Here is a 25552-nt window from a genome sequence, read left to right on the forward strand (position 1 = left end):
TGCTTCATTCTGCTGGTCCTTGGGCCCAATGGGCTGCCCAGGTTCAGGGGAGGAGCCAGGGAGGGGAGGGCCGCCCAGGTTCAGGGGAGGAGCCAGGGAGGGGAGGGCCGCCCAGGTTCAGGGGAGGAGCCAGGGAGGGGAGGGCTGCCCAGGTTCAGGGGAGGAGCCAGGGAGGGGAGGGCTGCCCAGGTTCAGGGGAGGAGCATCATTCCTGCTGGGGTCTGGAGAAACCACAGCGGCCATCTTTGGAAATGTGGTCCCTGTGTCGGTTTATTCAAAAGCTGAGAAAAATATGGGTGCTGGTCTTTCTTTTGGGGCTGGCGCTGTGGTGTAGCAGGTAAAGCTGTCACTTGCAATGCCAGCATCCCACATGGGCGCCAGTTCGAGACCCAGATGCTCCACTTCTGATCCAGCTCTCTGCTATGGCCTGGGAAAGCAGTGGAAGATGGCCTAAGTGCCTGGGCCCCTGCACCCGTATGGGAGACCCAGAAGAAGTTCCTGGCTCTTGGCTTCAGATTGGCACAGCTCTGGCCAGTGTGGCCATCTGGGGAGTGAACCAGTGGATGGAAGACATTCCTCTCTCTCTCTCTCTGCCTCTGTCTCTCTGTAACTCTGCCTTTCAAATAATAAAAAAAAAATTTTTTTTTAATTTAAAGGTAAAGATACACAGAAGGAGGATGAGCCAGCAAGATCTTCCATCCACTGGTTCACTTCCTGAATGGCCACAACATCCAGGGCTGGGCCAGGCTGAAGCCAGGAGCCAGGAGCTCTTTCTGGTTCTTTCACGTGGATGCAGGAGCCCAAGCACTTGGCCATCTTCCACTGCTTGCCCAGGCCACAGCAGAGAGCTGGATAGAAAGTGGAGCAGCCAGGACCTGAACCGGCGCCCACATGGGATGCCGGCACTGCTGGCAGAGGTTTAGCCCACTACACCAGCCCTATGTGTTGTTTCTTCACAAATTGGGGAAAGTCTCATGGAGCCTTGAAAGCAGCCATTAGTGTGTGGCTCTGGGGAGACTGGTAGCGGGCCACGCCATGGGTGGTGCTTTTCCTTCTAACTTTGCTGAGTTTGCGTGGCCCAGCCCGACCCATCTCCCTCCGCTAACGTAGCGTCTCGTGCAGACTTCGTGAGTGGCTGAGTTGGTGACATCCAGGCGTGCAGAGGGCTCCCTTCTGGGCAGCGTGGGGGAGGAGGAGGTTGCGGGAGCTGGGTGGGTGCCACCGTAGAAACTAACATGCTGTTGGCAAAGAGCTGTGCTGGGCGGTGTGGGCACCCTGGTCACCCTGGCCAACCTGGGCACAGCCTGGGGCGATCTGCTTTGTCAGCACCAGCCCCTGAGACTGACCTTGCCCAGGACATGGTCGCTGAATATGCTGCTCAGCAGGGCACCCCTGTACCCCTCCTGCGCCTGGCCCACAGCACACCCCTGCACCCCTCCCCATGCCTGGCCCACAGCACACCCCTGCACCCCTCCCCGCGCCTGCCCCACAGCCGGGCACTGAGGGTGTGAGCGAGCCTCCCCCAGCTTGCGGCAGGGGCCTTTTCTTTCCAGAGACTCCCGGCCCCTGGTTGTTCCATGCAGGTACAGGAGGCACTGAACAGATTCCTCCCAGGGAGCTGGAGGCGGAGAGCAGTGAGGCTCTGCTGGTGAAGGCTGGGCGTGGGGGGCGTTCTGTGAACAGGGCACCCTGATGTCAGGGCTGAGGGAGGGAGCAGGGCTCAAGGAGCAGAGTGCGACTGAGGAGGGGGCCGAGGGCCAGGGCACGGCCGCCAGCGACCACCAGGACGTGGGCTTTTCCTCCAAGCCAGGTGGGAGCCACGGGAGGGTTTTGAGCTCACGTGACTTGCATTTTCATCGGCTTCCGCGGCTGCCCAAGCCAGAGGCCCGAGGAAGTGCTGCTGGCGCCCTCTGGGCAGGAGGAGGTTAGCTGTGGCATCCTGGGAGCTTGGGAGAGGGTGTGGGCTCTGGCCATGCCCAGATGCCATGGGAGCTTGCTTGGCAGAGGAGCCGCACATGCCGCGGTGTGGGGAGGCTGTGGATCTGGCTTCATTAGGAAGACAGCTCAGATGGTAGCATACAGGAGGAGAGGGGAGCAGTCCTGGAGGCGGGTGCACACCCTACTCAGGCACGGTTATGGCCCTGGCAGCGGAACCGGCCGGGGGCCCCAAGGACCTTGTGGAGGGGCTGCCCGGAGCTAGGCACTTCTGTTTACTGTGTTCAGCCCAGACGCAGCCAGCTCCCTCCCATCCACCACTCCGACCCGCCTGCAGGAGGCCTGGTGTCATCCCCATCACACAGATGTGTACACTGAGGCGCTGAAAGGCTGCACGTGACGGAGTCAAGACTTGAACTTACGTCTCCCGAACACCAAAGCCAGCCTCTCTGAGCCCCCGTGTGAGGCTGCCTTGGAAAGCTTTCTTCAGGAGCCGGGGGTCAGAGCAGCAGAGTGGGAGCATCCCCCACCTCCCAAAGGCAGGGGCCAAGAGAGTCTCCCACACCCGGCCGCCCTCCCTGCCCCCTGGCCAGGCTGCTGTTCCCGGTGAGTGAGGGTAAGAATGGTGGACCGATGTGTGGAGCACGCAGGCCTGCCAGGCAGGTGCGGGCGGGTTTATCAGGTGTGTTTCCGCCAGGTGTGTAGATGAGACTGGCCCGGCTCAGGAGCCTGCAGCGGCTCCCCAGGGCCCTGGCCCAGGGTCTCAACTTCATTTTCCCAGTGAGGACTTTGATGTTTACAGCAGCTGTGTTGTTGGTCTGCACTGAGATGTGAACCCGGGGCCTTCTCCTCCCTGGGCCTGCATCCCACCCTGGCACCCAGCGCAGCCCCATCGGCTCCTTGCCTAGCAGCCATGGGCCTGTTTATGGACAGAGCTGCAGAGCTGCCCCAAGGCAGCCGAGGGGGCACATGGGGCGAATTCGGGGGAGGGCCTCCGCCCCTGCCCAGCCTGGCCGCTCGGTAACCTCTGGCCCAAATGGAAGGCTCTCCCCTAAGTGCCTTGCTGGCCTGCAGCCCAGCACCACGCTAGGTGGGGGCAGGGACGGGAGCAAAACCCAGACAAGGATCCAGGAGCCGTGCCAGGGCCTTGCCAGCAAATCTCTTAGCAAGCTGCCTTCATTGTCAGCCCCACCGAGCTGTCCCCAGAGACGTCACGAGGAGCGGGGCCTAGGGGCAGGGGGGCCCACGGGGCGAAAACAACCGGCAGCCCAGGGCCAGAGTCAGAAACCGGATCCCGTGGCCACCTCCTGACCTTACACAGCCTGGGAGTGGTCAGTGCGGGTGGGGTGGGGTGGGGTGGGAGTCCGATCCCAGGTTGTTTTCCCAGAGAACCCAGCCGCCACGTGTGCAGTGTCTGGCTCCGAGCGGGGCTGGTGCTCCCTCGGTCTCATCCCGGTGCCTTGTCTAGGAGATAAACGGGTGAGGCAGCAGGATCTCGAGGACTCGGCCAGGCCCTGAAAGCATCCCCCCGCAGAGCCACGGTGTGCACTCCCGGCTGGCACCCCGGAGCCTGGGCTTGGCTCGGCCTCGCGGTGCCCTGGCCTGAGTCGTGGGCAGGAGAAGGATGCTCCCAGCAGCCTTGCTCAGCCCCGACACCCTCAGGGAAGGATCCACGCCACTTTGGGGCTTGCGTCCTCCCAATCCTGGATCCTGGCAGGGGCTGGCTTTCTGGAAATTCACTGGAGCCCAAGGACAGAGCCCTACCCCCACCCCGGGGCCCTTGCTGCCTCCCTGTAGGGAAATCTGTAACTTCAGCCTCCTCTCCTCCAGCTGTGCCCCCCTCCCTCCCCGCCGCCCCATTCTTCCCCAGGCCCTGCCTTCTGTCAGACCTTGCCCGGCCCAGAGAGTGGGGAAGTGTCTCAGTGTCTCTGCGGCAAGGTCAATGCCACGGAGGGCGGTTGGGGAAGCGCTAATTAAGGAGGCGAGATGCTGACCCGCAGAGCCTGCACCTGGACTCAGGTGGGGTGAGCGTGTGTCAGGGCTCCCTGGAGCTTCTGCGGGGGTCTGCGGGCTGGTGACGCCGCGCTCAGCCCCTGCAGCCGGGGCGCCGAAGCCACCGTCACCATCATCTCAGGGCTGCGTCTGTACCTCCGCCCCTGCAGCTCAGCCAGGCACTGCTTGAAGAGGGGGGTTCCTTCTGTGTAAGGTTTCTTTCTTTCTTTATTTGAAAGGCAGAATTAGCAGGGGGAGAGAGAGATCTTCCATCCACTGGTTCACTCTCTACCTGCAAAAGCCAGGAGCCTGATCTCCCATGTGGGTGCAGGACCCCAAGCCCTTGGGCCGTCCTCCACTGCTTTCCCAGGTGCATTAGCAGGGAGCTGCATCGGAAGTGGAGCAGCTGGGACTCAAACCACTGCTCACGTGGGATGCCGGCGTGGCAGGTGGCGGCTTAACCCACTGGGCCACAACACCAGCCCCCAAAATATCTTTTTTTAAATTTACGTCTGTATTAAATGTGTACAGACATTTTCCTTGTTGTTACTCCCTGAATGCATCCATCTTAGCACCTGTTGTAGAGCATTTATGTTACATTAGGTGTTATAAGTCATCTAGAGAGGATTTAGAGCCTGGGTTACCTGCAGATACGCTGCCGTTTCATGTAAGGCACTTGGCGCAGCCATGGATTTGGGTATCCGTGCAGAGTTCTGGAACCAGTCCCTCCGAGGACTGGTCCCTCTGGTAGCTCTGTGGTGGGAGGCGGTCACCTCTTCCCAGAAGCCCTCCAGAAGGCACCGGGTGTATCTCTGTGTCCCTTCCCTCTTCCTCCACAGTTCTCTAGGCTCCAGGCTCTGGCTGTGCAAGGCAAGGGCTTCCTCACCACCCTGCTGCCTCGTTCGGGTGGGGAGAGCTGTTGTTTGCTGCTACTCCCAGGTCAAGCAGGTGCAGGGGCAGAGGCCGGGCCTCATAGCTCTTTGTCCCGGAAGGCCAGTGACCATGACATTTTTTGGATTGTGCACTTTTTATATTATCCTTGCCCAAGCTTTTTTATTTCAGCAGGAATAAGGTTAAGCCCATGAACTGGGGAGGCGAGCGCACCTGCAGTGCTCAGAGGTAACTGCTGGGGCCAGCACGGTGGCTCACTAGGCTAATCCTCCGCCTTGCGGCGCCGGCACTCCAGGTTCTGGTCCTGGTCGGGGCACCGGATTCTGTCCCAGTTGCCCCTCTTCCAGGCCAGCTCTCTGCTATGGCCAGGGAGTGCAGTGGAGGATGGCCCAAGTGCTTGGGCCCTGCACCCCATGGGAGACCAGGAGAAGCACCTGGCTCCTGCCTTTGGATCAACGCAGTGCACCGGCCGCAGTGCGGCAGCCATTGGAGGGTGAACCAATGGCAAAGGAAGACCTTTCTCTCTGTCTCTCTCTCTCTCACTGTCCACTCTGCCTGTCAAAAAAAAGAAAAAAAAAAAAAGTAACTGCTAGATCACGCCCGTTAGACTCAGTCTGCACACTCACACTGCATGGCAAGAGTTTTTAATATTTACTTATTTGAGAGCCTGAGTCACAGAAAGAGAGGGAGAGGCAGTCAGAGAGAGAGATCTTCCATCTGTTGGTTCTCTCCCCAAGTGGCCACAATGGCTGGGGCTGGGCCAGGCTGAAGCCAGGATACAGGAGCTTCATCCAGGTCTCCCATATGGGTGGTGCTTGGACCATCTTCTGCTGCTCTTCTCAGGCCATTAGCAGGGAGCTGGACCAGAAGTGGAGCAGCTGGGACTTGAACCAGCGCCCATATGGGATGCCAGCACTGCAGACGGCAGCTTTACCCGCTACGCCACAGCCCTGACCTTTGTGGTTGCATTTAAGAGATGAATGACGCTGCTTTTTTCTTTGCAGCCTGTTTTGTTCTTTTTTCTTTCTGTCTCTAAGTAGAATTGGAACGTTTTTCCCCAGACTTTCCCCATTATCCACAAGACTGCAATATGGATCTTCCTGGAGACATAGTTATGAACATCTTTGTTTTGTCTCAGAATCGAAGTCAGAGGACTTGCACATTTGGTGGGATTTTTGTAGGCACTTCAGAGAAAAGTGGGGTGCTTGGCTGGTCCCCTGACCCACAGGAGAGTGAACCAAGGTCTGGGGTGGCCCCGCCTGGGACCTGGGTCTCTCCCCATCCCTACGCCGCCGGCCGTGTCTTTGCATCCCTCTGGGTCCCAGCCTCACCCTTGCTGGTAGTGTTGGAGTGCCCTGGATCAGGCCTGGGGCGCGTGCTTTGCCCAGAGCCTGCTCGGGCACTCTGGGGGCTTGTTGAGATGGGGGTGGAGAGGCCAGGAGTGACCTGGGTGCCACCTTGGAATCTCTGTGCCTGCAGGAGGCCTCAGCGGGGCGACCATCATTGACTCCCTGGATACCCTCTACCTCATGGAGCTGAAGGAGGAGTTCCAGGAGGCCAAGGCCTGGGTTGAAGACAGTTTCCACCTGAACGTGGTGAGTCCAAGACCCTCTGGGTGTCAAGGCCAAAAGCGGCCCAAGAGGTCAGTGCTGGCTGCCCCTGAGAACCCTGGAACCCAGAGCCATGGAGGCTCTCGCCTCAGGCTGCACAGCCGACCTGTCCCAGAATCACGCTGCGTGGTCCATGCTTCATCCCCCACCTTAACGCCAGCCTTGACGTGGGGACACCCCTGCCCGGCCTCCTCCTGGGCACACTGCCCACCCCCAGGGCAGCCCCTCACACAACTCTAAGACAGGAGTGACAGTGACAGCAGTGCCAGGGGCGTGGGCCGAGCTGCGGATTGAAGACAGTGGAGGGTTTAAAGGCCATGTGTGACACTGTGAAGTCTGATACAGCTGTAGCTTGGAGTTGCCATCATGGTCATGGTCACCTGGAGTGTCCCGAGGCTGGTCAGGGCCTCTGGTGACCTGGGGGGTGGGGGCAGGGAACTTAGAATCCTCCCACCCATTCCCTCCTTCTTCACTGAATTGGAGGAAGCAGAGGCAGGAGGAGGAAGGAGCAGCCTCGTGAATCCCCACCCCGACCCCGCTGCCTCTGGACAGGAAGTGGGCATCGGGGAGCTGCCCAGGGGCCCGGAGCGCCTGGGGACATTCATGCGGGCTGGCGCAGGGTAGGGAGTGTCCCTGGAGGAAGGCAAGGTGGGGTCGCTCCTCCACCTCTCTGAACCTTGGCTTTCTCACCTGGAAATGGCAGTGAGCCTGGCTACCCGCTGGACCGCTGCGAAGGCGGCTTTGTCAGTGGACTCCTCTCCCAGACGGAGGGCGCTGGCACTGGTTACCGGTCGTGAGAACTGTCAGACAGCAGGTGCCCCACGTGGAGCCCCACCCTCTGCAGCAACCGCAGAACCCTGGGCACCTGTGTGAAGCCACGCCCCGCTCTGGCAGCCACTGCACCTGCACCGCCGTGGCTTGCAGCTGCCCTGCGCAGAGCTGGTGAACGCAGGCAGGGGAAGGCTGGAGAGCATGCCTGAAGCCACAGTAGGGGTGCAGGTGGGGTTAGTCCTTTGCACCCTGATTTTCAATCTCAGCTGAAGAAAGAAAGAGAGAGAGATGTTGAAGGCAGGTGTCGGTGTGCCCCTTGGGCCCTGGAGCTGAGGCCCGGGACACTGCAGCTCCTTGCACACGAATCTGCCTGGCACCTCTGTCCAGCCCTGGGCCCACCCCGTCTGCCTCTCATCCTCCTTCTAGAACCTTCTGCTGGTCTGTCACCCCAGGGAGGGCCTCAGTATCCCACAGGGACACCCCCGAGAAGGGCAGGAAGCCCAACAGGAGGAGAATTTTCCTCCCCTTGGGCTAAGCTTCAGCCCAAGCTCCGAGTGCCCACTTCCAGCGCCTTGGGCAGCAGCCAGGCTAACCTTGCTCCAATGGCCTCAGGCAAGGGCTGGGGAAGGAAGCCAAACCCAGTGTTTATTTGGAACCTTTTAAGTGTTCAGTGGCAGCCACCGCCTGGCAGCTTCCTATCCTGCTTAGCTTTTGCTGTGAAAACTGAGCATTGCCTGGCCCCTGGGGCAAGCCCTGTGCCTGGTGCAGGTGTGGAGGTGGAGGATGGTGGTGCAGGTGTGGAGGTGGAGGATGGTGGTGCAGGTGTGGAGGTGGGGGGTGCAGCTGGGGGAAGACAGTGTCTCGGAGCCCCACGGGCATCTCACGTGTGTCCCCCTGTGCTCCCCCTGCCGTGTGTCCTGCAGAGCGGGGAAGCGTCCCTGTTTGAGGTCAACATCCGCTACATCGGAGGACTGCTCTCCGCCTTCTACCTGACGGGGGAAGAGGTGAGTGCTGGGAAGAGCTCTGGGGGACATCCAGTCCCCACGGGGCAGCGGAGGCCCCCAGGGAGCAAGGGGCCGCCTGGGACCCCATGGCTCCCTGCCCCCTCAAGAGCCCGTTTGCCAAGTTCCACCTGCAGACTCTGCCTCCTCCTCTCTGCTGCCAGGCAAACGCAGCTGCTGCTCGGTTAGTAAGCTCCCCAGAGCCCACAATGGATCTGCTCATCGGCCACTCCGATCAAACTCCACGGCCACCCTGCCCTGTCCTCCTGGGCCAGCCACCAGCCACGTCTCCGCTCCAGGCCTCAAAGGGGACTGCAGGGGAGATGGGGCAGCCACTGCTGGTCAGGCACTGTAGGTCCTAGGCCTTGTTCCTGGCAGTGGAGTCAGCTTCCGGGAGGGGGCAGTGAAGTGCGGCACCAGGAAGGCCCCTCTCCTTTCTGCCACTGTTACCTGGGAAGTCGTTTCCACTTCTCTCAGTGGCACAGGCAGTGGGCCGAAGTCAGGGCTGGGAGGCCACGGGCTGGGGGGCCACAGGCTGGTGCTTTCTCTCTCTGGCCATGGCCTCCCCGCATCCATGGAGCACGCTGTCCTCAGCACAGATTACTGCCTGTACCAATTTGTCCCCAGTAACCTGCAGGTGGGAGCCCTTGACTTGGAGCCACCTGAAGCCTAAATTTCATATGAAAACCCTAGGAGAGGGAAATGACTGGAGGAGCGTAGAGGAGGCACCCGTGGCCTTCATGGCGTCTGCCAGCCTCCTGGGTAGTGGGGAGGAGAGGGGCAGCTCGCGGCTCACGGAGGCTGGTGTGGGGTTGGCGATGCGGGAAGGAGCTGGGGCTCCTCAGGCTGTATCCCCACCCCTCCCTCCTCTGAGGACGTCGGCGACTCTGAACTCCCTTCAAGGCCTTGACCATTAGGATCATCAACCTGACCTTCAGGACTGCACAGGAGCCCCTGGGACTTAGGGACACTCGGGAGGCTCAGGGAGGGGCCCACGTGGCTGAAGTCTATCAGTGCAGCCCCTGCCCTCCCTGGCCTCTCCCTGCCCCGCCCTCATCGTAGCCACAGGCCTAGTGTGCACGCTCCCACCGGGCCCTCAGCAGCCCCATCGCGTGGCCACTGTCCCCGATTCGCAGGTAACAATGCTGAGACTTAGAAGAGGGGACTCTAGGGCTGTGCTAACTCTGGCTCCTGACCCCCGGGGCCTCTCTGCCGTGTGCTGGGGTCGCGCCCTGGCCCGGTGGCACTGCTCGTCCCCTGGATTCAGCCACCCTCTCAGTGCCTGTGGAGGGTGTCTCCCCCCCCCTCTACTGTGTGCAGAGCGACTGTCATTGGAAGCCCCGCCCCTCCCCTGGACCGAGCCCTTTCCTGCCCCTGTGGGCAGCTGCAGGAGAATCCCATGACTCCAGCTGCACCCGATGGGCTGGCGCAGCACTTCACAGTTTGTAAGGTACATTCACTTGCACACGTGCCTCGTTTGATTTCTTTCTTTCTTTTTTCTTTAAGATTTATTTGAAAAGAAGAGTTACAGAAAGGCAGAGGCAGAGGGAGAGAGGTCTTCCATCTGCTGGTTCACCGTCCCCCCCCAAAATGGCCTCAACGGCTGGAGCTGGGCCAATACAAAGCCAGGAGCCAAGAGTTCCTTCTGGGTCTCCCACATCAGTGCAGGAGCCCAGGGACTTGGGCCATCTTCTACTGCTATCCCAGGCCACAGCAGAGAGCTGGATCAGAAATGGAGCAGCCGGGTCTTGAACCGGTGCCCATATGGGATGCCAGTGCTCCAGATGGCATCTCTACCAGCTACGCCACAGCACCGGCGCCTCACTTGGTTTCTATGAAACCATGTAAAGCGGCCGGGGCACATGCTACCGTATGTGCCATTATGCAGATGGGGAAACTGAGGCCGGAGACTACACGTGGCTTGCCCAAGCTCCTACAGCTGCTGAGTGGGAACATGAGATCCGGGCTCCTGCCAGCGCCTTCCCCACGCTCCAGCATGGCCTTCTTGCTGCCCCCTCTCACCGCACTCTGGGACCGCGGCCGTGGAGGCCGTGTCACGGTGCGGGAGAGCCACTGACAGGCTCCAGGGCCCTGAGCCAGGCGCATCGCAGGCTCAGCTTCTCATCCCGCAGTGGGCCAGCCTCTGCCCCACAAGGCTGTGGCAAGAGCTGAAGGTCGTGTGGACGACACCTGGCGTCTCCTCACTGCCAGGGTGGCCAGGGGACGGCTGCTCTGCTCCAGGGTGAGCGCTGCTGTCCACATGTCCCACAACAGCCGCCCTGAGGTGGGGGAGACCTGGGGTGCCGCTGGTAGCAGGGCCTGCTCCGGGGCCGCAGCCTCCCAGCTCGGCTGCACCGCGTTCATGTGCTTTCCCCGGGCAGCTGCTCAGGTGTGAAATGATCTTTGGAGCCTCACATGAGACAAGGCCCTTTGAGGCTCTGAGCCGGTGGTCTGCAAACCTGGCTTCCTGGGACCCCCAGGGGCACGTCCTGCGTGCTTCTGGGGGGACACAGAACCCACGGGGTTCTTTGAGAGAAGGCTGATCCACTGGTTCATACCCACCCCCCAATTCCCACAAAGGCTGGGGCTGCCGGAGGCCAAATCTGGGAGCTGGATGCAGGTTTCCCCCACGGGTTTCAGGAACCCAACTACTTGAGCCACCATTGCTGCCGTCTCCAGCCGAAAGCTGGAGTCAGGAGCCGGGTCTGGGCATCAAACCCAGGTATTCTGATGCAGGGCGTGAGTGTCTTACCCAGCACCTTAGCTGCTGGGCTGAACGCCCGCTCCCCCAACAGGTCCCATGTGGCTGGGCCTTGCCCACTGTGGCAGGTACTGTCCAGCACTGGACCCTGTCATCGTCTCTGGCCTGTCGCTGCCAGCCCCCAGAGGCCTCCAGTGCACATCCCAGTCTGAAGTTCTGAACCTCCTGCCCCACTGCATTCACAACAGTTGGCCATCGTTGGGGGAGGGGGGTGGGGACTGAGGGAGGCCTTGCTCTGCTGCCCCTCAGGAGGTCAGCAAACTGGGCCCCACTCAAGCTCCGGAAGTAGAAAGAGAAGTGTGCTCCCACCAGGGCCACTCCCTCCGGGGCCGGCATGGACACGGCTCATGGTGATGGCTCTTGGCCCCTGCCACCCATGGGAGACCCAGAGGGACTTCTAGGCTCCTGGCCGCAGCCTGACCCGGTGCTGGCTGTTGCAGGCATTTGGGGACTGAACCCGAAGATGGAAGATCACCCTTGCTCTCTCCCCTTCTCGCTCTGCCTTTCAAAAAACTGCTTTTTCGGCCAGCACCGCGGCTCAACAGGCTAATCCTCCGCCTTGCGGCGCCAGCACACCGGGTTCTAGTCCTGGTCGGGGCGCCGGATTCTGTCCCGGTTGCTCCTCTTCCAGTCCAGCTCTCTGCTGTAGCCCGGGAAGGCAGTGGAGGATGGCCCAAGTGCTTGGGCCCTGCACCCCATGGGAGACCAGGAGAGAAGCACCTGGCTCCTGGCTTCGGATCAGCGCGGTGTGCCGGCCGCGGTGGCCATTAGAGAGTGAACCAACGGCAAAAAGGAAGACCTTTCTCTCTGTCTCTCTCTCTCACTGTCCACTCTGCCTGTCAAAAACAAAAACAAAAACAAAAACCTGCTTTTTCAAAAGGAATCTGCTGGGAATTGGTTCCAGGACTCCACCCCCCCCCCCCCAACACATACACATACACACCTACAGTAACCAGACCCCATGGATGCTCAAGTCCCTTTTGGAAAATGGCGTAGGAAGATTTGTACACCTGCACACGTGGTCCTGTGCACGAAATCGTCTCTGGGTGACGTACATCACCTAAAGCCACGTAAAGGCAGCGTGAGGAGTGATCGCGCTGGATCAGCTGGGGAATGCGACAGGGGAAAAAGTCTGACCCGCTCTGCACAGAGACGGCCTCTGCTTTCAAGCTGTGTCAGCCTTGTGTTGGACTCCTGAGATCTGTAGCCTGTGGGCCCCGCGAGAGAATCCAAGGAAAGTGAAGCGACCCTTGGCGCCCGCCCTGCGAAGGCCCCGTGGGCCTTGTGCTGCACTGGCTTGTGGCCGTGGACTTGGGAGGAAGCTGGAGCTCGCCGTTGTGGAAGGCTTGTCTCCTCGGGCACAAACCCTCGCTGTGCTGTTAAACTCTCTCCCCGGCAGCCTCACGGCGGCTGCGCGGTCTCCACTGTGGGAACGAGCCATGCAAGAGCCATCAGCCTTTTCCTGTCCACAGCGCCCTGATTGATGTATATCTCCTGCCTGCCCGCTGGGTGGTTTAGGCTAAGCCCTTCCTCCCCTGCCTCTGATGGGGGCAGAGGGCAGTCAGAAAGTCAAAGGGGGGAGGCCCTCCACCTGCTGTCCCCCTGGAGGAGCAGTGGTTTCTGGACCCTGGGCACTGGGGTGGCCTTGGCTCCCTGTCCACTTTCAGTCTCATCTCGGTGGCATTGCTCTTTCCCCACATCCTCAGCTTTTTTTAAAAAAAGAAAAAGATTTATTTATTTGAAAGAGCGATCTTCCAAGTCTTCCATGTGGGTATAGGGGCCCAAACACTTGTGACATCTTCCGCTGCTTTCCCAGTGGAAAAGAGAGCTGGATCAGAAGTGGAGCAGCCGGGGCTCGAACCGGCCTCCATATGGGATGCTGGCACCACAGACAGCAGTTTAACTCACTATGCCACAGCACCGACCCCATACTCGGCTTCTGACACTCTGGCCCGCCCCAGGGTGGACAGCACTGACCGTTGGAGATCCGCCCCATCTCAGCCAAGTCTTCCTGTGAATTTGGAGGGAACATCCCAACATGTACACATACACACGCGTTCCCAGTGCTCACCTAACCCAGTACAGACACTGAGCCCTGGTCATCGTCTGGACACCAGGGTGTCCGTCCTCTCCCCAAAGTCCGTACCTCCCAGCAACCCATGGGGGGAGGCCCACGTCAGCCTCGTTTTACAGATAAAGAAACTGAGGCTCCCCTAAGGCCACGGAGCCTCCCAGCCAACTAACTGCAGACACAGCACCACCTTCCCCCACCCCCCAGGCCTGCAGCCTTGATGGCTTTGTCCTGGGAGTGTTCCTGTCCCAGCTGGCCTGGAATCTCAGTGCCCTTGACCCTTGCATTACAGGTGTTCAGAGTGAAGGCCATCCAGCTGGGCGAGAAGCTCCTGCCAGCCTTCAAGACCCCCACGGGAATCCCAAAGAGCTCCGTCAACTTCAAAAGGTAGGACCCCGGCCCCTCCCCGCCGGGGCTCCAGCTCTGGGGCCTGTCTGGAGGGGACCTGGTAGGGAGGCCCGGGGGCAGGTGGCAGATAAGCCCAGGGGAGGCCCATGTCTGTCAAACCCATCCTGTTACAGATGTGGAAACTGAGGCACAGGAGAGGAAGAACCCTCCCTTGGGAAGCACAGCAAGTCGGGGGCACAGTGAGGACCTGCTTGGCCAAGGACTCTCCCAGACAGGTGTTTGTCCCCACGCCTGGATCTCAGGGTTTAGGCCACGCAGACCTGGTGGTCTGTCCTGGGTGGGAAAGGCACCTGCCCCTCGCCAACACCGCATAGCACTGAGGGCCCTCCCAGGCCCGCACCCTACTCCCTCCATCCCCAGCTCAGGTTCGGGAGCAGCAGGCACAGCCTTCCCTCCCCCATGAGCAGGAACCCAAAGCTGCTGGGCCAGGGGTGGGGGGCATCTCGGGAACCTGGCTGTTCCTGGAACAGGAAGTCTGCTGTCCCTGTGTCTTGTGGGAGACAGAGAAGGTACATGACTATGGTCCTGAGCAGCCAGGAGCTCTTTGGGGCCATGCCAAGGCCCCGCTGGCAGCCCCGGGCCTGGGAGGAGGGAAGCCATAGGGTTCGCATTGCCCTGGGCTCGCCATCCACCTCCTAGATTGAGTGCTTGTCAGCGGGCTCTGACCTCATGGGCACTCTAGCCAGCCGCCTGGGAGGGGGTGGGGCAGGGGTCTTCGCATGTCAGCCTCGGTGGCAGTGGGTGCCCCGCACCGCCACCTCCCGCCCTGCTCTGTGGGAAGGCAGCATTCCTAGGTGCGGCCTCATCCTCCATGCTGCCGGGCTCAGAGCCGGGCCGGTGGGCCTCTGCTCAGATGTCTGCTCCATGGATGCTGGCCCAGTGGAACTTGGCCAGGTGCTGTGGTGCAGGGACACGGCCTGTCCCTCTGCCTGCGTCTCCCGGGGCCTGGGGTGGCAGCACCTCCGGGTGTCTGTCCCGGGACCCTCGGACCACGCTGCTGATCAGACGCGGCTCCTGGCCCTGCTGGGGAAGGGAGTGTGTTTATTCTAGGCTGTTTGTGCTGGGTACATTTGTAAGCGTGTGCGGATCTCCTGGCAACAGCGCCCTTTCATTTTCGGGATAAGAGAGTCTACTGCTAAAAATGCCTCCTCCTCCTGTTGGGGACAGCAGCCAGGGACGTCCAGGGCGGTGGGGCTGTGGGGCTGAGTCCACTCCTCAGAGAGGGCCTGCTGCTGGGAGCTGGACCGCACGCAGTGGCCCCACTCCGGCCAGGCTTGCTGTGGGCAGCTCCGGGAGGAAGGGCGAGAGGTTGGGCCCCACAAGTGAGGAAGGTGACCAGGTCTGCTCCAGCACTGCGAGGCGGGGCGGTGGGCGAGGCAGGGCCAGCCGGGACCTGTGACCTGCGGAGACCCCCGGGCTGTCTGGGAACAGGACACTGGCCGGTCCCCAGGGCCTCTGCGGCAGAGTTGGTCTGTTTTACTTGCTCTGTCTTAGACACAGCCCCGTATACAAGCACCCGACCGCCTCTCACACAGATAAATCATGCAGGCTGTCATGCAAGCCCACCTCTGCCTCTCTGCATAGGCACGCACGCGACATGCAGACACACACGCATCTTCCTACTTGCCAGTGCCTATCGACCATCCTCTGTGTGTCAGCGCCACGTAAGCAGGTGGTGTGAATTCTGTCTCCAGCCCCATGGCAACCACAGGGAGCTGGTTTTACCAGTAGAGAAGCCGAGGCCTAAAGAGGGGAACGAGCTTACCCAAGGTCACACAGCAAGGTTAGGATCTCAGGGGCAGCGTTGTGGCGCAGCGGGCTAAGCCCCTGCCTGCAACACCAGCATCCATATATCCAAGCACCGGTTCGAGTCCCAGCTTCTCCACTTCCAAAACAACCTCCTACTAATGTGCCCGGGAGGCAGCAGATGTTGGCTCAAGAACTTAGGTCCTGCTACACATACGGGAGATCCAGATGGAGCTCCTGGCTTCAGCCTGGCACAGACCTGGCTATGTGTCTATTTGGGCAGTGAACCAGAGGAAGAGAGAGTCATTCTCTCTCTCTCTCTCTGCCTTTCAGATAAATAAATGTTTTTTTAAAAAAAAATGAATTAGAGGGGCTGGCATTGTGGCACAGCAGGTTAAACCTCTGCCTGTGACACTGACATCCATATGGGCACCACTTCATGTCCCCTGTCCCGGCTGCTCCACTTCCAATCCAGCTCCCTGCCAGTGAGCCTGGGAAAGCAGCAGAGGATGGCCCAAGTCCTGCCACCCGTGTGGGAGACCCAGAGGAAGCTCCTGGCTCCTAGCTTAGGCCTGGCCCAGCCCTGGCCACTGTGGCCATTTAGGAAGTGAACCAGGCAGATAGAAGATCTCTCTCTCTCTCTCTCTCTCTTCTCCCTCTCTGTCTCATGCAAGCTCTCTGTCTCTCTGTAACTCTTTCTTTCAAGTAAAAAAAAATCTTAGAAGAATTAGACTCCAGCTCTGCATGGCTGCCGAGTTGATGCTTACACCATCCACGTGCGCCTGTGCGGTGCAGGTCCATGCGCACACACAAGCTTCAGCCAGGCTGCGGGCAGGCCCACGTGTGCCTGAAAGACTGAGACAGGAGGGGAGGGGAGAGGGGCAAGGCTTCCCCGGCTGCCCGCAGGCTCACAGGACTGTCCAGAGGATCTCCTGGTCTTGGGATGCTGCCCAGAACAGGTTGCCTTTGGGGTACACAGTACCTCGGATTTGGGTTTGGACTCAGCTCTCTTGCTTACTGTGTGTCCTTGCAGAAATGTCTCCCCCTCTCTGAGCCCAAGTGCCCACCTGGGAAATAAAGAGGGTGGCACCTAGAATTGGATATGAAGATAAGATACCAGGGCTGCCTGGCACAAATTGGGAAATTAACAACAGTGGAGGAAACAACACACAACTCACGTGTGTGCAATTACACGCATGACTGGGGCGGCAGGGGCACCACCATGTATGAGTACGGATGAGGAAGTTGAGGTCGAGGGAGGTTGACCAGTCTCCCTGAGGGGTCTCGCTGGGACCTTGGGGCGGGGAGGGGGCAGCGTTTGGAGCCAGGCAGGAGAGAGGGACAAGGACGCAGCCACCTGGCTACCTCTGCCCAGGGCAGGCCCCAGTACAGGAAGCCCGCATGGGGGGGTGAGCAGGGGAGGAAGGAAGGAGAGGCCCTCCGGGGAAATGAGAACAAAAGGTAACTGAGGGACTGGCTTTTTTTTTTTTTTTTTCCTACCTTGAACTTCCTGCAAAAGCAGGAAGGATCAATTATTCAGGAAACCCTGTGTGGGCACCCGGGCTCCCACGGAGCTCCCAGCCCCAGCCCGCGAGGGAGGGGCGGGCTGACATCGAGGAGCGCCTTGGGGCCCTCCCTCACCACCGCAGGCTCTGGCCTCCAGCTCCTGACTCCTGCAAGTGGATGGCCTGGTGACGCACACACAGCGCCTCAGGCCCTGGCACGCTGCTCTGCTTGTCTCCAGCCAGGAGCCAGGTTTCCCCTGCTGTGCCCGTCTGGTGGCAGCGACTTGCCCACGCCTGCCTCCCTGCACCCTGTCCCTGACCCAAACTGCACCAGGAAGCCCCTCCCCATGGGAGGTCACTACCCCTGCTCTGTCCCCATACCCCCAGCTGCCTGCAGAGGCCCCATGACCCTGACAGGTGAGCTGTGGGACAGGCACGCGGCCTACACTAACCCCCATCCCGCTCTCGGCCTCTCCATGCCCACGAAAGCCCTGGGCGTGGAGACTGGGCTGTGCGATCCTCAGCCTGTCTCGCGGCTGCGGGAACTAAGGTATGTGAGGGTTAAGCACTTTGCCCATGGCCTCCAGCCAACAAGCACTCGAACCTGCCCCTTCTGCCTCCAGGCCCCAGGAAAGCCTTAAGGGAAGCCCCTAGAAAGGCTGGGTCCTTGCTCATTGCTGTGGGTGAGAGGCAGGCAGGCCGCACCGTGGCCCGGAGCATGGGCGCTGGTGTCAGCCAGCTCCAGGCCCGGCCGCTCCACTTACTGTGTGATCTCGGCAGGTGATGTCACTATCATGCACTAGAGGTGTCTCTGCAGAAGGGGCAGGTGCGAGGACTGGCTGGGAGCCCGGCTCCGCACTGTCCCTCCATATGACAGCCAGAGCCGGAAGTGGCTGTCCTGCCCCACCAGCCCCCAGGGGAGCGCTGGGCCTTTCTCTGCTGGTTCACAGAGAAGGAAACCTTAGCTTTAAGAGACTCTGCCGCTCTCTGTCCTAACCCCGGGCTTGCCCAGGGTCTGGCAGCCCCAGACGGTGTGGTCACCCCAGAGCTGCCTGCCCAGCACGTGAAAGTCAAGGCCAGGGCCACTGTGTGTCCTTGACCAGCACTGACAGTGTGGAAAGGAGGGGCCCTGCTTCCCATCTTCCATCTGGGACCCCAGTGCCACTTATTTGCCACGTGCAGAGCCACCGATCGGAAGCCAGCAGGTGCCTTCAGCCAGCGGACGGGGGTTGCATTCTGGGGGGGTCTTTGAAGTCCCTGGCAGCATTGTCATTTGTCACCTGTAACACTAACGCGACCCCTGTGTCAGATCTCAGGTCCCTGAGTCTTCTGGGCACAGCTTAATGATGGAAACAAAGAATACTACAAGTCAGACAGGCCTGGGTCCAGCCTGGGTCCCTTCGCCTCTGCGCCCCCAGTGTGCTCACAGGAGGAGGATGGCCACCCCCCAGCTGAAGAGCGGCCATTGCTCTCAGCAGGGGTGACACTGGTACGTCTCTTTTCAGCGGGAGCTGGGGCTGGGCCACGGCAGGCAGCAGCAGCATCCTGGCTGAGTTCGGATCCCTGCACTTGGAGTTCTTACACCTCACCGAGCTCTCCGGCCAGCAGGTCTTCGCGAAAAAGGCAAGTCCCCGCCCCCACCCAGAGAGCCAAGGGTGAGCGTTGGGCTGTCCTGGGGTGTTAGACGGTGCCGTGCACGGGGCGCCCCCTCCTGGATCAGCAGGTGGATCTGGGGTGGGAGCCCGGAGCCCCTGAGCCACCTGTCCCATGGTGCATGCTGATTCGTCCTGGCCGTCCAGCTGGCGAGAGTTAAAGCCAGGGTTCAAGGCCAGGATTTTGTGTCTCCCTTCCCAGGCATAGCAGGCTGTGGGCTTTTCCTCTGACACCTGCCCGCCCGCCCGTCCGTCCCCCTCCGTTTACATAACCTGGCTATTGTCACCTCCCACTTGTGCCTCCCACAGAGGCGACTATTGGCGGTCCACGTTCTAGAAGCACCTGCCCCTCTGGGAGAGCAAATCGAGCCCACTTTGCTGCTCTCCACAGGGACAGGGGCACAGGCGAAAGTCACTGAGGTGCAAGCAGTTCCACGGCCCCGGTAATGGCCTCCACTAGCAGGTGGATGGGAGCGCCGGCCCCTGGAGAGGAAGGCCTGGCAGCCATGAGGCTGCTCGTCCCGCTTCTCACCCATGGTCCGTCTGTGGCATGCGGCCGTGTGGGCCCCCAGGGGACCCTGAACTAGGTAGGATGCCAGGCAGGAAACCAAGTCTCAGGCTCGGTGACCTGCCGACAGCCACCTGGTTCCCGCAGGTCACTCAAAGTCCCTGTCCTAGTACCGCAGCCCCTGGGGCCAATAGAGACCAAGGAGGTGACCACACAGTTAACCTCTCCCTGCAGGAGCAGGCCAAGGCTGCACCAGGAACCTTTGGGGCCAGCAAGGGCGAGAAGCAGGATTCAGGGGGCTCTCTCCAGGGTGTCTCTCTCCGGTGGAGCCTGCTGTGCCGAGGCAGCCCTCCCTTCCCGCCTCCCATCCTTGCACCCCATGCGTGCATGGGCACGGCCACCTGTCCTGGAGGGCAGCCGTCGCTGGGCTTCTTCGGGAAGTGAAAGCGCTCTGGTGCCGTCTCTCGCAGGTCCGGAACATTCGCAGTGTCCTCAGGAACTTGGAGAAGCCCTTCGGCCTCTACCCCAACTTCCTCAGCCCAGTGAGCGGCACCTGGGTACAGCGTGAGTACGCAGCCCCGATTTCAGCCCCAGCCCTGGGCTCGGCCCCCGGGCAGGCGAGGAGCGATGCTTGTATCAGAGCCACGGGCCAGGCCAAAGCCGGGAGCCTGGAGCTCCATCTGGGTCTCCCGCGCGGGTGGCAGGGACCCGGTGCTTGATCTGTCCCCAGCTGCTTCCCGGGCGCATTAGCAGGAAGCCGGAGTGGGAAGCTGAGGCAGGACTTGATCTCACACCTCCCGTATGGAATGTGGGCATCCCACAAGCATACCCCCCAAGCTTCATTTAAGAAGGAAAACTTTTAAGCAAGGCCTCAACTATTTAATGTAAAAATCATGAATTCTCTCCTCTTTCTTAAAGCTGCAGTCTTCAGTGTCTCTGTTCATAGACTTTGCCCCTCCAACAGGTGTTTGTCAGTCACCCAGGGATGGGATTGGGGGTCACCTAGGTGCGACAAGTCTCCAGGTGCCAGGGACATGCACCCTGGGAGAAGCAGGCTCTGTGCCCTTCTAACCAAGGCCAGGTCCTCGGTCACGGTCAGCCTTTCACGGGCATTGCCTCGAGGGCCATCCCAGGACCTGGCCAGAGCTCCCACCTCCACTGCCTCCAACCCCCAGTCTTGCGGCAAGGGCTCAGGACCGGGCCAAGCAGATGCCTGATTATTGCACAGCTTGGGGGATTCCCTTTGCACCTCGAGCCCTCGGAGGCAGAGGCGTGGGAGTAATGGTCAAAGGCTGCAGGAGACAGATTTCAGCTCTTGTCTCCCAAAGGTGGCCTGGCTTGTCCCCAACAGGAACGGTAGCAGCAGGGTGTGGAGGGCGGCTGGAGCAGGGGTGCCATGGGGAGACAGCCGAGGCTTTCCCATCTGCCCAGGCCTCTGCCATCGGCTGGTCTAAGGAGCCTCGGGAAGTTGACCCAGGAATTTCCCCCAGGGATGTTCTCACCCCAAGTGGCCTCCAGGAAAAAGACACTTGGAGAAATGCAAGGTCTTTTCAGCCAAAACACACTGCCAAGTCCAAAAGTGCAGGCAGAGAACGAAGACTCGGATTACAGGTCGAGGCCCTGGGATGAGACAGTTGGCCGACTGCAGTTGCTTTCCATCGCACGGCCTGGTGGAGAAGGAGGGAGATGACTCTGCTGGCCTGAGCTGCCCCCGGACAGTGCAGCAAAACCCGTAAACAGGAGGGGGAGGCTGTCCCGTGCCACCTTGACCTCAGTGACTGTGAGGGGAGCCTGCCCCCGAGAAGTCTTCGTGGCTTTTCCTGGTACTCTGGGGAATGCAGGTTTGGGCAAGGTTGGGCACACATGTGAAATTGTCTCTTATTAATAAAATATGAACCGGTGGCCTGCCAGAGAGCAGAGGGAGGGCTCCACGGCCCCACTGCTCTGGGCCTGCCCCCTCCTCCTCCTGTCCCTCCTCCTCCTCCTCCCCTGGTGTTGGTGCCGGGGTCATCTCAGGTTTTCCGGGAGGGGAGTTGGTCGGATTTTTTCAGCGGATGATAGCATTCCCACCTTGCACTAAGTACATTCACGTACTTTTCTCTCCTTGAAACCTGCACGCAGAACAGGCAGGGCCTGGCCAGCCCATTTGCAGCCACAGCGACTGCAGCTTAGAGAGCAGAAGGAGGGCTCGGAGCTGCCTCCCACTTCTCCAGGCCTCTGCCCCACCTGCTTCCGCCCCGAGGCTGAGCCTCAGCCCTCCGGCCGCTGACTGTGACACTGAGCACATCTGAGCCGACCCTCAGCCCTCCCCACCCAGAGCTCAGGGAAGGGGCAGCAGCCCCTCAACTCAGCCCCAAGGGACTCGCCTCCTTGTCCACGGTCTGCAGGGGGCAGGTGCAGGTGTGGCTGCCCTCCAGCGACAGGAGTGCCAGTTGCCCATCTGCTCCGGCCGGCAGCTTCCCCAGCTCGCTCTCTGCTGCACCCCCAGACTCAAGGCCTCGCCTCCTGCTGCTGCCAGGTGTGACGTGAACTGTCTCTGCTCTAGGCTCCCGGGCGCTTCCCCTTCTCCCATTCTACAGGTCAGGAGACTGAGGCCCGGAGTGAGCAGTCGCTGCCCTGAGCTCGTGCAGATGGGCATCTATTCCCACGCCTGTGCTTCTCCCTGTGCAGCACACAGTGACAGGGACACACACGTGCACACACATACACACACAGTGACGGGGACACACACGTGCACACACATACACACACAGTGATGGGGACACACGTGCACACACACAGTGACAGGGACACACACATGCACACACACAGTGACGGGGACATACATGTGCACACACAGTGACGGGGACACACGTGCACACACACATGCACATACGCACACATGTGCACGTACACACGTGCACGTACATGCACACATATGCACATATGCACACATGTGCACACGCATGCACACACACATGCACGTACACACACCCACACACACAAGCTGTGAAGTCGCGGGACCTCCTAGTGACAGGTGACGCACATGTCCCCAAGACAGAGTCCTGCCATCAGCACCATGGAGCCCTGGCGACCTGGCTCCCCTCCCACACACCCAAGCCTTAGACTGTGCCACACAGTCAACAGTAGCTCAAGGCGGCCCAAACCCCGGGGTTTGGCATTCGAGGCCCTGCCCACCACAGCAGAAAACTTCCCTTCCCTTGGTTCGCTCAGCACCACCGGGCACAAGATGAGCCCCACACAGCCCCGCTCCACTGAGCGCCTGCAGTCTGTGGAAGGCAGAGCTGGAGCCCGGTGCCAGGGGCCTCAGTGACAGGGCAGGCACCAGGCCTGGCGCACGCCTCACTCACACAGTCTCCATGCACCCTGTGGGGAGGGGCCGTGAACAGGACCGTGGGGACCCAGGGACAAGGACAGCCTCTCAGGAGGCTCCCGGGCTGAAGCAACAGACAAGGAAGGGTTAGCTGTGCAGGGCTGGGAGACGGAGGGGCAGCGCGAGCCCGGAGGGGAGGAGTGGCCGAGCCTGGAGGGGAGGAGTGGCTCCTTGGAGGCCAGGAGCCGGGGGTGTTCAGGAGGCAGCAGAAGCAGGGAGAGGAACAGGGGCTGAGGTGCAGGTGGCAGGGCCCCGCCCTGGGGCTGTATAGCCCGTAAGCAGAGACTCATCCGGCCTGGCTCCCAGCTGTGCACACCGTCCGCATGCTGGGCCTAGCCTTGCCTGGCTGTGCCTCCCACCCCGCCTGGGAATGGGGGGGTGGGGGCTGGACCCCGAGCTGGTCCTCCTGTCTCCTCCCCATGGCTAGGTCTGGCACATACTTCCTCTTGTCTGTTCCAGTGTCTGTCAAGGTGGCCGGAGGGGCGGGGCGGGGAGGGCTGGGTGGCTGCTTGGCCTCCCCTCGGCCTCTCTCCTGGGTCCCGTCTGTCTTTGCCCGCCGTCTTGGCCCCTCGCTCGTCCACTTGCCCTTTTCTTGGCGTGCACCTGCGACCTTGCTTGGCTGCAGAAGCACGGAGGCCTTGGACCCGTGACTGAGGCTCACTCTCGGTCTTCCCACCTGGGAAAGGGAGCCCAACGTGCCTGCCTTGCAGAGCTGCTGGGAAGGTAGAAATCATTCAGGAAGGCTCCCAGCCCATAGCAGACACAGCAAACAGTAGCTGTTGGCCAGCGCCACGGCTCAATAGGCTAATCCTCCACCTGCGGCGCTGGCACCCCGGGTTCTAGTCCTGGTTGGGGTGCCGGATTCTGTCCTGGTTGCCCCTCTTCCAGGCCAGCTCTCTGCTGTGGCCCAGAAGTGCAGTGGAGGATGGCCCAAGTCCTTGGGCCCTGCACCTGCTTGGGAGACCAGGAGAAGCACCTGGCTCCTGGCTTCGGATCAGCGTGGTACGCCGGCCGCAGCGGCCATTGGAGGGTGAACCAACGGCAAAAGGAAGACCTCTCTCTCTCTCACTGTCCACTCTGCCAGTCAAAAAAAAAAAAAAAAAAAAACAGTAGCTGTTGAAGGGTTTTCTCCTCTCTCCCCTGCACTGACCCGGCCTCCTCTGCTCTCCCCTGTGCCGCCCCAGCCTTCAGTCCCCCTGTTTCACCTCCTCTGTCTCCACTTGAGTTGAGTCAGAACGCAGAAGTGAAGCGTGTTCTCTGTTAAACCTGCCTGCCTCCGCCTCCTAGCACGGGCACAGCTGTGGCCGACTCCTGCGGGCACTTGCTCCTCTGGGCCCGCCCTTCCCTGGGGTGGCGCAGGCTGGAGGCACCTGCTCGCTCCCGACAGCCGGGCCTGCTCTGTTCTGGGGACGGCTCTGGCTCCCAACTGTCCCCGCCGGTTCCTGTGGGGCTGGTGCTACCAGGACGGACAGAGCTTCTCTCCTGTCCTTCCCTGATTTGCTGAGTTGAAGCCCCGTTTATCCCGAGTGTCCTCCTCCCACCCGACAGTCGTCGCCACGTCTGCCCTTGGGTAATAAAAGCTATGAACTCCCCGCCACCAGGTTCTCTCTTTAAAGAAATGGTTCATAGGCAGCGGCCCTGCGTGCTCAGCCTGCTGCAGCGGGATGACGTACAGCAGCCGGATGCACGGGGCCAGCCTCGCTCGGCTCAGCCTGACCCTCAGTGGCTGCCCGTTAGATGCCGGCTCCCAGCCGTGCACACGGCTCCAGGTCCCCAGGGTGGGGCACGTGCTGCCACCCAGTTAGTCCCCGACAGCCGGCACGGGTGGATAATGACGTTCTTGCCTCTTGCCCATGACAGAGCACGTCTCGGTCGGAGGACTCGGGGACAGTTTTTATGAATATTTGATCAAATCCTGGTTGATGTCGGCCAAGACAGATGTGGAGGCTAAAACCATGTACTACGAAGCCTTAGAGGTAAGACGTACCCTGCATTCTTCGCGGACAGGGGGGGGCCTCCCCAGCTGGGCACGTCGCACCCTTGTGACTCTCCCTGAAAATGGAACACCAAGCCCGAGGGAGGTTGTCCACAGTCCCCTGGGAAGGGACAGCCGGTTCAGAAGTCCCCCACCCATGCTGGTGTTTGCTCCGATGACTGTGCCAGACCACCAGAGGTGACCGTGAGCGTGGCCCAGTGGGGAGGCAGGGTGCAGCCTGCTCCCTGTGTGGCTGGGAGCCAAGGCAGACAGGAGAAGGCGCTCGCTCAAGGCCTCGCAGCACAGAGCGGCAGAGCTGGAAGCGCCGCGGCTGTGCCTGGCGTGTGGCGTGACGAGGGTGGCAGGCTGACTGATCCCTCCAAGGAGGGGACACAAGCAGGGGGCTGCTTAGCTCTAGATATGGGGAAGGGGGTGAGGGGATCCCACAGCCCATCAACAGCCAGCTTTGAGCCCAACCAGTGAAAGGCCACCGGGCAAGCTCTGGGCCTCAGTTTCCCCATAAAGTGAGTTGAGCAACCACCTGCTCCCAGCGTCCACCTCCGGCCTCTAACTGGACTCTGGGCTTCCCTCTTCGGTGCCCTCAGTCCCTCTGCACACAGCAGCCAGAAGAGCTGAAATCTCAGGGGTTTCCCGTGGCTGGATCCCTCGGCACTGGCGTGAATCGGACCCCTCCCCTTTGCCCAGCAGGCCCCACCTGGCCGGAGCCCTGCTGATCGCCCTGACTTCATCTCCTCACTCTTTTCCCTCCACTTCCTCGGGCACTCGAGGCTTAGTCCCACCTCAGGACCTTTGCACTCACCAGCCCCTCTCCTGGTAGTGTTCACATGGCAGGGTCCCAACTCAGATGCTCCTGAAGTTACCTTTCCGGCCTCTCCCCCGCGCCCAGGCTTGTTTTCTTCTTCACCTTGACCAGTGTCTGAAACTGTCCTGTGCGCGGGTGTGCTTGCTTCATGACTGTCATCTGCCCCAAGTAGAACGTGAGTTATCTGGGGTCAGGGACTTTATCTGCATTTACCCCGTATGCCTCCCTCCTACAACAGAACCTTGTGCGTAGTAGGCACCCAGTGACTATTTTGTGATAAAAGAATGGGTAAATACATAGCCGGCGTCGCGGCTCACTAGGCTAATCCTCCGCCTTGCGGCGCCGGCACACCGGGTTCTAGTCCCGGTCGGGGTACCGGATTCTGTCCCGGTTGCCCCTCTTCCAGGCCAGCTCTCTGCTGTGGCCAGGGAGTGCAGTGGAGGATGGCCCAAGTGCTTGGGCTCTGCAGCCCATGGGAGACCAGGAGAAGCACCTGGCTCCTGGCTTCGGATCAGCGCAGTGTGCCGGTC

General features: G+C 60.8%; 1 protein-coding gene across 1 annotated transcript in view; it reads left to right on the forward strand.

Moving 5' to 3' along the window:
• The window catches only part of MAN1C1 (mannosidase alpha class 1C member 1), a 140836-nt gene that overhangs the window by 104462 nt on the left and 10822 nt on the right, over window positions 1-25552 (forward strand). Inside the window, exons 3-8 of the mRNA XM_062190662.1 lie at window positions 6298-6413; window positions 8123-8203; window positions 13325-13419; window positions 18197-18314; window positions 19322-19415; window positions 24085-24200. Of these exons, the coding sequence (XP_062046646.1) occupies window positions 6298-6413; window positions 8123-8203; window positions 13325-13419; window positions 18197-18314; window positions 19322-19415; window positions 24085-24200 (620 nt within the window). The remainder of the gene's footprint in view (window positions 1-6297; window positions 6414-8122; window positions 8204-13324; window positions 13420-18196; window positions 18315-19321; window positions 19416-24084; window positions 24201-25552) is intronic.

The sequence above is a fragment of the Lepus europaeus genome, chromosome 5 (assembly GCF_033115175.1).
Source record: "Lepus europaeus isolate LE1 chromosome 5, mLepTim1.pri, whole genome shotgun sequence".
NCBI lineage: Eukaryota > Metazoa > Chordata > Mammalia > Lagomorpha > Leporidae > Lepus > Lepus europaeus.